Here is a 12221-nt window from a genome sequence, read left to right as displayed (position 1 = left end):
GAGGGGCAGAGAAAGAGAGAGGGTAAGGTCAAAAAGTAGGAAAAGTTGCGGGGAAAGTAAGAAAAGTGGGTTTTTTGTTGAAGCGTGATGGGGAATACGATAACGTGATGGGGGGTACTATGGACTATCGCAGCAGTGACGGTTCTCGGGTCGAGAGTTGGTGGGAGGAGGAAGTACAGTAGTGGGGATCTGCTGGGGTGCTGCTTTTCTCCCGTCTTGTCAAGTCTCGTCTTGTACGTCTCGTTATCGGTGTTGGCGAAGCGGGGGCTGGTTTTTGGTGTGGAGGAGGGGGGGGAGAGGTGGAGTGGAGTCGGTTAGTAATGGTTTGTACTTGTACTCGTAGTTGAAGGAGGGGGTTACCCTTGAAGGAAGAAGGAAAGAAGGCAAGGCACAAGCAGCAGCAGCAGCGATCCCCACCCAAACAAAAAAGGGTAAATCAGAGAGACAAAAATTGGATGGGGATGGGGAGGAGGTGTTGACTGGCTATGGCTGATATTTCTCCGGAACCTATTCCCATTTCAATTGTATGATACTGTGCAACCTTTTCATATGACCGGCTATCTGTGTTACCGGTAATTTAACTGGGAGGAGAAGATAGGGAAACATCAGTGCAGACCATCCCATCCCATCCACAACTTATCATCATCACCAAAACCACAAACCAAGCCACGAACCAAACTCTCTCTATCTCCCTCCCGAGAAAAATAAGAAAGATACCGTACCGATAGAAGAGAAAAAAGTGCAGATATAAGATTCATATATCGGTGCTAGTACTGTACGAGTACAGTACATCTCTCTTGATAACGTACCCCGTTCGCAGGTATTGAATATCGATCAATCCCGCTAACTCTCTATTCCAATTCAAAACAAACAACCCACCACCACCAAGCGCGGATTGCCCTTCTTCGACAAGGACCCCATGCATTCCCCACAGTGCCACTACTATCACGCTTCCGCATCATCACCACAATGAGGGGTGGGGCCTATGCCACTCTGAATCAATATTATCAAAATCAAATAACGTCCCATTTCCTCCTCCCCCCCCTCTCCAACCGTACTCGAGTGCCGCGCACAAGTTACAGACAGGCATACGGGAAGGATAGATGAATGGGATACCGGTAGTCTTACAAGAGCTGTCAAGTGCTGTAAATAGCTGCACGCCCCCTTGACGATCACACCACCACCTTTTTATAGAATGGAATATAAGTTGAGTAAATCAGCACACCGCAGTCGGTCAGTGTGGTGGTGTAGGGTATACCACGCCCGTTTATGAACCGAGAGATAGGGTGGAGAGGAGAGAGAGAGAGAGAGAGAGGATTCCCAAGAGTAACCAAAACGGGGCTTGACTAGACTAGACTGTCAATCAATCGATCCTGTGTCACGCCACGATGCTTATCTGTAGACTACCAGTACTGCTACAGCGTAAATCACCCTATCTGTTCTTCCCCTCTCTCATGCAATCCCAATTTATCGGCGAACGGACAGAATGAAATAAAAGGTTCTAGAGCCTCCTTCTCAGCGATAGATACGTAAATCGTGAGTCTGGGCAAAAGGTGAAAATACTGTAACCCAGAAGGAATACCGGTATTAACGGATAAAAATAAATAAGAAAATTCCAATGATATGCTACTCGAGTATGTGTACAATGCAATAATACAAAGATTTTGGTTCGTTTGGTGACTTTCATGAATTTGTTTCTTTTTTTCTCTTCCCGCTTCTGCCTTTGCTTCCGCGATTTTTTTTCCTGCCATTTTCTCTTGACGACTGATGGTGACGCCTGAAAAATACAGTTGACTGTATGTATGCATGCCCATAAAAAAATGGAGTGAGTCCATTAAACCATGAAAAACCGCACCAACCCATCGCTCCCGACAAGAAGCCGTATCTCACCCTTCCCAACCCATCCCAGCCCGCACCGAAATCCCCATCCCATCACAACCAGTCGAATGAAGAATAGAGAGAGAACGAGAAAGAGAAACCCGAACCCGAAAAGAAAAAATGATGAAAACATGAAAATCTGCAAAAAAAAAAACGTAGAGCAAGAGCCCGAGAGGGAGATAAAAGCATGGACGCTCTAATAGTTAAAACATAAAACCTCCCATGAAGGAAATATAATAATTTCAGGGAAGAAATTTTTTTTTTTTTCGAAGTGGAGTTACAACTACCCCCGCTGTAACAAACCCGACTTGCCTGTTGAAATGCAGGGGAAAACATCGCAAAAAGCAGTCGTAAAAGAGAACCCCAAAGAACCCGCAAAAAACAGAGCTAGAAAACTATAGTGTAGTAAGAACACACCGCCTCTTCTTGCGCTGGAGTAGCCACTACTCCACCGTAAGAGTATAGCAAGGGAGAGAAAAAAAGGAAAACAAACAAAAGCAATAGTAAAACAATGCGAGAATAAAAAAAAAAGCCAAACAATCAACACCAAGGGGGAAAAAATTGACAAAAAACGAAAGACAAAGCGAGGGCCCGGGCGAAGGTACACCTCGCGAGTGTACAGTCTCATGAGTCGTAATCATCTCATGTCCGCCATAAACTTTCCAATATCCCGTATCAGGATAACTTCTCGAACTTCGATCCTTCCTTTCCAATGGCCTCCTCCAGCCCGCTATACACCCCATTCGTTCCTCCAAAGAACCTTTCAAAAAGAAAAAAGAAAAAGAAAAGAAAAACCGTGATAACCCTATCCAAGTAGAAACTTATATGGACCAGTGCATCACTGGGACCTAAACGGTCAAGGATATTTAACAGATAGCCGTCGGCGTCTGGGCACTAAATTTGAATGCACCAGAAGCCCGTCTGTGATGGTGATATCCAGCAAAGTTTGCTGGAATAGGAGAGGCATTGCCGGGCGATTTCAGCGAACTAGGCGGAGAATTGTGCGAAGGTGATGATACATATCGTGGACTGATCGCCGTTTCCGGCAGTGGAGACCCGGGTCCCACGTCAGTAGCGAATACAGCACCTGAATAGAGGGCTGTATTAAGGTTTGTCGGATTATGCATCTTATCAGGAATCTCAGCACCCTGTGAGAGCTGAGGGGAAGCCTTTGACGACCCAAACTGGCCGATATTAGCGAAAGAATTAAAAAGAGGTTAGAAAGGTTTTACTTACGAAGCAGTAGTTGTCAAGCAATTCTCGGTAAGAAGAAGATTCAATCGAAGGCTTGCCTCCAGCGAATGGAGCTGGCGGGTAACCCCTTGTTGGGGACCCAGAACCACTAGCGGGAGGACTGTCAAGAGATGTGGTATCCTTGACTACGCTCCTTGAGGATCTAGGAAGGGAGGAGGTGGGTAAAGAAGGCTTAAGAGCCGGAACAACTTGTGCCTTAGGTTCTTCGGGAGCTGGGTTTGGGGGGCTAGCAGACTTAAAGTAAGGGCTATCAACATCATCAAAGTTAATAGTCTTCCTTCTCATCTTCTTTCCCGGGGATGCTTCGGCCGCCTGAATAGCGGCAAAGGAAGCATTGAAGTCATATCTGTTACCGAAAGCGTTACCGGACGGATTTGCTCGACGTGCCAATGACTCTGTAGTATCGGTAAGATTCGATGACTTGGGCTCGGGAAGTTCGGCATTCTTGAGTTTCTCAAAGATCCCAGCATCCTCGAAGCTCTCCAACTCGTCGTCAAAATTGTTGGGCAATATGCGAGGTCTAGAGGAAGGCTTGGACGATCGTGGAAGCGGTCTCGCCCCCCCATTCTTGCCATTTTGAGGTTTAGCTTTCTTCTTGAACTCGACCTGGAAGTTGAAGCCGTTATTGTTATCCCAGAATTCCTGACCACCACTGGTATAGCGAACACAGAAGAACAAGAGCTTTTTCTCAAGATTGGCCTGGTCAACCAACTTGATGTTAAAACTGAATCGATCAACACCCTCCTCTCTCTGCTTCTTCCTAACATCGTTGTTGTACTCCGCAGATACCTCTGAAACAGTTTCCCAGTAATCCAAAGTGAATCGGACTACCACTGACTTCTGGAAAGCAATATTGGAAACAGCAACGGTACCAATCAAATTCTTCTTATCAGTCGACAGAACAACTCGCTCAATCCTAACAGGCATATGCTTCCTGGAATCGGAATCCTTGGGGAAGTTTGGCAATGAAATCTCCCATTCGAAAGGTGGTTCCCGGGACCGGAAGGAATCCTCACCGCTGAAGGGGAATTCGGTCTCACCATCGTACGACTCAACTGGTGATGATCCAGCACTAACCGCCGATGGCTTTTCCGAATGCAAAAAGTGTCGGACGTGTTCGATGTGTGAGTCAAAGTGAACAGCCTTGGGAAATGTTGGGGTAGATGGCATGCTGCAAGGTCGTGACCGATTGGGTGTCTTCAGGGACGATTTAACAACCTCTCCACTCTTCTTACGTACCATTGGTGGCGCTATCCGATAGCCTTCGTCATCATCCTCGCTCCCACTACCACTTCCACCATTGATTGCATAGGCCAACATCGTTTCCGAAGCAGACCGTGAATGTAATCTCCTACCCTTACTCTCGGGATCTGTTGGTGAAGGTGATTTTGGGTTTGTTGAATCCGGCGAAGGTTCCCTCCGTTGGGGAATGTTCTTGATAGCCTCCTTGAGTTGCAACTCTAGACTGCCCAAATCCCTTCGTCTACCTCGAACAGCAGTGTTTCCGTTTCCCTTTGCTGCTTCTTCCTCATCACTTGAGTTCTGCGACGAATCGGGTGGCGAAATGATGGCACCAGTTGGCATTGACATCCCATTATCTACGGGGACCGGCGGTCTGTGAATGCTGCCACCCGAATCACTGTGCCTATGCTGTACTAACGGCCTTGGAGGAAGGTATTGGTTATTGATTGAGGGAGAGGTAGTCGGAGTTCGTCGATTCTTGTACAGGTATGTTGCTGAACGAGGAGGATTGCTCGATTTCATGACTGTGTTTGACATTGTCGTTGCCGGCGGTCTTGCGTCATGTAACGACATCGAACTTGACCTACTGGCGGCCGGCGAAGTAGCCGGAGACTGGCTCGGTGGTGTGTATGGCATTTTCTCGGTTGTCCCTTGTGTGTCGGAAGTGAGGAAAAAAAAAAAACTATACTGATGAGAAGGGGAGGACCCGGGATATGTAGATAGGCCGGAAAAGTTCTTCGAAAAACTCGTCAAGGCGTAAGGGCAAAGAAGAGAAAGAACCAGAAAACCAGAAAACGAAACTCGAGAACAAAAAAAAGAATATTAACAATTAAATGCCTGTAAAGACACCTAATTAGCTACACCAACAACTTTTTAGACTGTGACGGCCATGATGAAGATTAAATATCTTAATCCGCGGGCAACATTTCTAGGGGGTTTCTCCTGTGGTGGGGTGATATCACACACCTTGATGATGCAAGCAAGCTGCTGGAAGGCAAACGCAAATTCGAGTCCGATCGAGATCCTAACCCTACTACGGTGGAAGGAAATCCAAAGGATCGAAATGAGGAGTGCACTCTGCCTGGAGAGAGAGTAGTCACGGAGAAACCAATCGTCGTGACAGCTGCAGACAGGAACCGTTCAGCAAGCGAACGGATTTCGAGGTGCTTTTGTAGCGGGTGGTGGGGGGGAGGATCGCTCTTGGGGCTCTGTGCTGCGAGTGGCAAGCAGAGCGAGCAATTCGGGGGAACCCAGAGGATTTGTAGTAGGCGAGCAACGGCCTTTCTGGGGAGGGGGGGGTGGGGAGGGAGAGGGAGGGGGAGGGGGTGAGCGGTCTCGTTTGGAGAGTGGATGGGGAGGAAGAAACGGGGGGAGGAAGAGGGCAGAAAAAGAGGTGGGAGAGGCCAAAGAAAAGGGAAAAGAGGTGAGGAGGGTGACGACGAAAAAGAAAAAAAAAATGGGAAAAAGGAAAACGTGAGCCCGTCCGCCGTACACCGTGATGGAAACGCAAGGTGGCCGTCGTACTATTCTAGAGCAGTGCTTGCCAGAAATTACAATGCTAGGCAGGCAAAGCAAGCAACCTCGCTCAACAACAACCAACCTATCCACTCCTTCCCACCCAACCCACCACCCCCCGGGCTCTCGAACAGCCAGCCAGCCAACCTCCTCGACCGCTCAACAGCCTGCACGCAGCTTGGAATTTCCTGGCTCCCCACCACCCTCCTGTTTGCGATGCCCGTTGTAGCAAGAGAGCAAAGTCCGCTGCCCTTTCGGACCTTTATGCTGCTGTAGTAGTTTTGGTTTTTTTCCTCTGTCCCCTTCGTTGCTGCTTTACACCCACTGCTGGCACTACATGATACTTGTGTCCTCACTCTTTGTTGTCTGTCCTCTGCACTCATTCTCACTAATCACAATATTGAACCTGAAAAGAAAAAAAAGTCAATCCAACCCAAGTCCGATACAATATTCACTCCTGCTCTGCGAAGGCAAAACCCCCACCCTTTGCCCTGCCCCTTTGACTCCCGTTAGTCTACCGTGATTGCCGTCCCCTACTCAGACAGAACACCTAAACTCACCACCAACTCCCACCACCACCACCACCACTACAATAATTGACCCCTACCCGCCGTACCATTCATTGACCATCCCTACCTCACCCTAATTCTATTTGAGCCTGGCTGCGCGGTGAAGCGTGGCGAGCTTGAGTGTGTGAGTGAGGGAGAGGCAAGAATAAAATTGTAAATAAATAAAAATATAAATAAAAAAATAAAAAATAAGAAAGTCCTACAATGCCCCATTCTAGCCTCTAGAATGCAGTTCAGGGAAAAAGTAAATTTTTTGGAGGGTTGGATAAGAGAGTTGCATCAGGGATGTAGTGGACCCATGTCCACAACGGTCCAAAAAATTTTCTTCCCTCGCAGCCACACTTCACTTCATATTCGGGCCCAGACAGGATCATCGTTTATGGCTCTCACACACACACCCTCCCTCCAAATCTTGTAACCTCACATCTACGATAGCTTCCAAGGAAGCTATCTTTCACTCAAATGGAGCTAGAGAAGCATGAGAGAATATGGACACAAACTGCATGCGGGCGGTCGAAGCGCAGGTGAGACACACATGCCAGAAACGCCCTATCTATCTACACGTTTTGCCCCATGTCTCTCTCTCTACTTGAATACTGGCAACCGTTCTCTAGACTATCTAGTGGCAGCCCATCGATTGGTCCCAAATTATTGGTCGCAGTGGAAATACGCTCGCCAGTACTCGAGAATTGATGATTTTTTCGATTTTCCTTTTTTTTTTTTTTTTTTTGAGGTTTCACTCTCCTGTTGCCCGGACACAGGGATCGGATACATACGAGGAGTCCGCACTCGCCCTCTCTTTCTCCCTTGGTTGCTCTTAACGTCTTTTATGGGTGCCGGCCACTGCGCCCTGGCTCCCGATGCAACACCCTTCAGGGAGAGAATGTTACGCGGAAAGGAGGAGGTTATCGTTGATAGAGAATGGGTGCGGTATCTTAGAAACGGCGCCAATTTAGTCTAAAACGGGCCTATGGAGCCGGTCCGTTTCCAATAGGAATGAAGGAAATGCCCCTAGTTGGCTAGTGGGATGTTCATATTCTTCCTATTTCCGTCCTATTTTCCCCAATCCACCACGCAAAAGGCACAGGGTCACAAAAGAATGACGCTCACAGCGGGAACGCTGGGAACGAGTAAACCAAAAACCAGCAATTGGCTTCAAGATTCCACGAATCGTTTCTCGGAAGCAGGATCAGAGTACTGTATGGCGGTACCAGTAACCAGCAGCTTGCGTTTTGACGCCTGAAGTGGGAACTTTGTCGCTGTGGGTACTGTACCGTATCCCATCGACTACGGTAGGCAGTCCGCAAAGGGAATGTCAACAGGAGCTGAGACTAGTCTAGAATTAGGGCCGACCTGCTACCCGCAACCCCCTAAAGAGGTTGAGATAGGAATTAAAAGACAAAATAATATCATGGGAATAAGTAAATAAACAGAATACGGTACGGTACGAGTACACTGTAGCGGGTGCTATGTCCGGAGGCCTGAATACGCATACCGGTAGGGGAAAGGGAAGAGAGAAAAAAATCCTGGCATGCAATTGAATTGAGCCTTGGTGCGTGGGGTTCATAACAGATTGTACCTCCGCGGGTCGAAGAAGTTGCTGGGATTGGATGCATGTCGACAGGGGTCAGAGATAAGGGACGAATAGCAACGGCTGGTGAGTCTGCACTGCGAGGCGCTCAATGTTATCAGCCGCATAAAAGTACCTAACTGAACTCGAAGTTTTTTTGTATAGTAAGTACTGTAGCGGCCACCTTTGGAACGACTTCCCCGTTCGATGAGTACGGACCGTGCTCCTTTTTTTTTTTCTCTCCTCATATCGGAGCAAGCACAATTGTAAACGCCGTGCCTCAAGGGCTCTCCGGAGAGGAAATACCGGTACTATACTCGTACTGTAGAGCTGCACGACATTTTCGGCACTGATGTGTATGATACTCGAGTACCGTATAGGATACATAGCATCGGTACAGCCCCTCCTTATGAATACCGTGCTTCAGCATAGCCAGCCCCCGAACCCCTCGTAAAGTTTCGAGTTTACGGCGGTACCAGAATCTTGATCCTACAATAAACTGCAAGCACACAGACCGCATCATGCCAAGGTTTGCCCACACAAAATGTCTGTGTGTACGAGTACAATATCCATACAGTAAAGTACGGTACGAGTACTCGAGCACCGCACAGGTACTCGAGTACTGGGGTACCCACTGAGGGGTTGTGTTTCGGTTTTTGCTAGGGCTTATGGAAAAAGATGAACTCTTTGCCATGACGGAATTCGCTCTGACTTGTCTTAGATTGGCCCGCAAGCGAGTGTTTTTGCTTCCGTCCGCGCCACCACCACTCGGAACTTCAACTCACGAATTTGTTCGATTTTCGGTCTGGTGTTTCGGCTGGGTTGCGCTACACTGGGACACCGGCATCCCAGCGTCCCCATTCCCTGTCGGAATGTCCCATTGCCTGAAAATTCGCCGCCAACTGATAAGCGTATGATGGTATCATACCATACCGGTACTTGTTGACAAACTAGGGAAGGTATATCCTGGATCCTTATTTCTATTGTTACCCAGATATCTGGTACCGAGCCGATGAAATTAATAGTATCAACCATGCCAAAACCTCTCTTTCTGGTACCTCTCACTTGAGTACCTACAGCTTTCAATCCTGGCTGAACCTACCGTATCACCCCCCACCCGGAAAAGAGAAAGAAAAAAAGAAAAGAAAAAAAAATCATTTCGCACCTAAAACAAGCTAACCTTCAGGAACCCCAGCACTCTTCTTACAAGATGAGTAAGGGATCAGAGAGAGCTTTGAGCAAGGAGGAGCACGGTACCGTACGAGTACTGCACGGAATACGTCTCGCCTGTCCAGACCCCGCTCTGAGGGGCGGTTCGGCGGGGTTGCAAACATCCTCTCAACTCCTTCCTGTTTCCCGACAGGACTTTCCTTCTTCGCACCTTTTCATCCCCCTTCCCTCATCACCCCATCCATCTATTCATTACGCCCCACCACCACCACCACCATCTGGGCTATTCTGGAACGGTCGTCCAAATCACACAAATACCTTAGTATATACGATACAAGTAGTTTCCTCGGCCCCTCTCTCTCTCCGAGCCCTGGGATGGATCAAGGGTGCCTTCTTTGGTCGCTTACCAACGACACCATGGAACCAACGGAGCGGGCAATTGTTCAAGCCGGACATGCAGCAAGACTGCAGGCAGGCTTGCATTCAACCTCCGCCCTCTTCCTTGCCACAGGCGTTGTACTGTATTAGTAACCTATCTTCTCTGGCAAAAAAAAAGTTTTACAAACTGTAGCCCCACACGCACAACCCCATTTGTCCCTTCGTATCCCCTCTTCTCGTTCTCGAGTTCTTCATATGGATATGCTTCGGGAAATCCCAGGAGACCTGTCTGACAGGGTTCACCGGAACGGGAGGTACTCGAGTACTGTACGCTAAATGATCACCGTGCCTGCATAGTATGTACCGGTACGAGTAGTAAAGGCGGACGGACTCCTCCTCCTCCGTCTCATGGTGGGAAGAAAAGGGAGAGATGGTTCACTGGCCAGAGGCCCACTTTTGCGACACCATCTGGCAGTTTCCTTACGGTTTCGAGAAGCGTACTGTATATCCCACAAACTTTTGTAAACGTAAAAACCCCCTCGGGAACATCCCTTGGATCCACGAGGAATATCCGCACCATATCATTCAATACTATAATCATCAAAGCGCCACTGCTCGTATTTTGTTTTATCCAACTTGATAGGGGCAGATCGCTTATTTTTTTTTTCATCCTTCCTGGCGTTCCATATTTCTGTTTTTTTTTTTTTTTTTTCTTTTTGTTTTTTCCGTCCATCCTATCTTTTTCATCTCTCACGCCCTCTGACTCGTACCAGATGCAATGCAGTAGATTGTGGATCTGCAGCTGCAACCAGTAAGTCGGTACGGTATTGCTATCGGTTAATGCTGGTACGAGTACTGTACTCGAGTACATACGTCTATTCCTGAGCGGTTCACCACACCACCATTTTGAAACGAGGCGGATAAATAGCGGTGTTCCCTGAATGATTGCCAATTGCTTGTGTCCACTTCACGACTTTTTATATTTCTGATGCCGGTTAACCTTGTGTCGCTCCAGTACTCGTACGCGCGTTAATTTAACCTTGTTGGTGTGCGCATCACATCTCGCCTACTGTGCTGAAAGGGGAGGGTGGGGATCTTTCGGTGTCTCGTCGAATGTTGTCGACATGGTGGAAGATCAAATCAGGACCTACCGTAAGATGATAGATATGGCTGATCGTCTCATATGATAGCAACAAGAGAGAAAAAGAAAAGGATTCTCTATCATATACTCGTAATAAGGCAAGATTGAGCGAAAACCAAGCTTTTTCCCTGACCAGGGCAAGTCCTATCGCTCGCTCACTCAATCACAACCAACTCGACCCCTAAAATGCCTTTTGCCCCCTCCCGCCTTTTCATCATGAGAATGTCAGATATGTAAACTGATCATCAGCCCGGCCGAGCGCAAGAAATGGACGAGAAGGGGGAACGAAAAGATAAGCACTCAAAATCATAATCGCCTGCGAATCTCCCTTTGATTCCCATATTCCGTCCATCTTGATTTGCCCTCCAATTTTATCGAGATGTTCTTTTTTTTCCCTTCTCTTCCCCTAGATAGGTCTACCGGTGAACGGGCTTACCTTTTCGAAAGAAAAACACCAATTTAGGTTTTTCCAAGTGATCGATCATGATGATCGGAGGGACCCTTTTGCGACAGAGCGCGCTTTCCTCTCCCTCTCTCTGTGTCTCCGCTCGTCTGCACAAGTCGTGGCAGCGAGTACTGGATCCACGACAAACAAGCCATAATAATTCTCACACTTTGGGGCTACAATTTTTCCGGGAGTACCCTATTTCCCCCCATTCCATTCCCCTCTCTTACCGCCCGCCGCCTGTCACCCTTACTTACCCTTTTCTCTTTGGATCGTGACGCAATGAATCGCCGGGTGTTTAGGTACAAAAGGAAAATTGACACCGTTCCCTCCTAAGGCTGACCTATGGGGAGGGACACCGTCCCGCATTTCGATACATTGAAAAGAGGAATACCCTTAGAATGAGTACTTTGGCAGAAGGGAGAGAGGGGGAATACTTAATAATAATAAGAATACGAAACCCGATGCGGAGTTTCCTAGGGCATGTTCCGATACTTTTTTCCCTATTGGCCTACCCCGCGTTCCTACATACATATACTTGTGCATGCATACATACCTTCCGCCGGGAAAAGGATTAACAGTATCACCGGTCCGGTGGGAAGAATGCTTCTCTGGCTCTGGTTATTATTTCATGCCTCTTCCATTTCTCTACGATACTTCCCACCCATCATCAGCATATCATATATCTCGGCTACGAACATTTCTGACAGTCGTGCAGTAGAAAAAAGTGATGTGGTTCTTTGGTACGTGCGATTTCCGGGTTTTTAGGTGCGGAGATGGCGCTGCATACGACGAATCACGCTTCGCGGTTCGGCTGCGAGGTGACCGCAACGTCTTTTTTTAGACGAACGACGTCCAGAGAAGGTTTTCCATCACGACTAACGGTTGTTAGTGACCGTGTCTCAGTCGGAAAGACCTTCTCGTTCGCGGAATTTGTTGACGGGGGGGAAACAGAGGCTCAAATTTGCCGTCGCGGTGAGAAACCTGGGTGCGCGATGTTTAAGATCAGCTCAGGCGAGACAGGGGACACAAGCCTCTCTTTCTTTTTTTTTTTCTCTC

The 12221-nt window shown here is 48.0% G+C and overlaps 1 protein-coding gene; it reads right to left on the bottom strand.

Annotated features, from left to right (window-relative positions):
* Positions 1-1587: 1587 nt before the first annotated feature.
* On the bottom strand, positions 1588-5660 carry GSTUM_00000402001 (uncharacterized protein). XM_002837570.2 has 3 exons: positions 5341-5660; positions 3115-5211; positions 1588-3062 (listed from the first exon to the last, which is right to left on the bottom strand). The coding sequence occupies exons 2-3, from the start codon at positions 5008-5010 to the stop codon at positions 2745-2747; spliced, it is 2214 nt and encodes a 737-aa protein (XP_002837616.1). The 5' UTR covers positions 5011-5211; positions 5341-5660; the 3' UTR covers positions 1588-2744.
* Positions 5661-12221: the final 6561 nt, after the last annotated feature.

The sequence above is a fragment of the Tuber melanosporum genome (genome assembly GCF_000151645.1).
Source record: "Tuber melanosporum whole genome shotgun sequence assembly, scaffold_193, strain Mel28".
Classification (NCBI taxonomy): domain Eukaryota; kingdom Fungi; phylum Ascomycota; class Pezizomycetes; order Pezizales; family Tuberaceae; genus Tuber; species Tuber melanosporum.
Note: the sequence above shows the minus strand (reverse complement) of the source record. Positions and strands in the feature narration are given on the sequence as shown.

Coding starts and splice junctions, on each gene's coding strand:
- GSTUM_00000402001 (XM_002837570.2), bottom strand. CDS start 5,010: ATGCCATACACACCACCGAGCCAGTCTCCGGCTACTTCGCCGGCCGCC. Junction 3,063..3,114: donor TGCTTGACAACTACTGCTTC/GTAAGTAAAACC, acceptor AATATCGGCCAG/TTTGGGTCGTCAAAGGCTTC.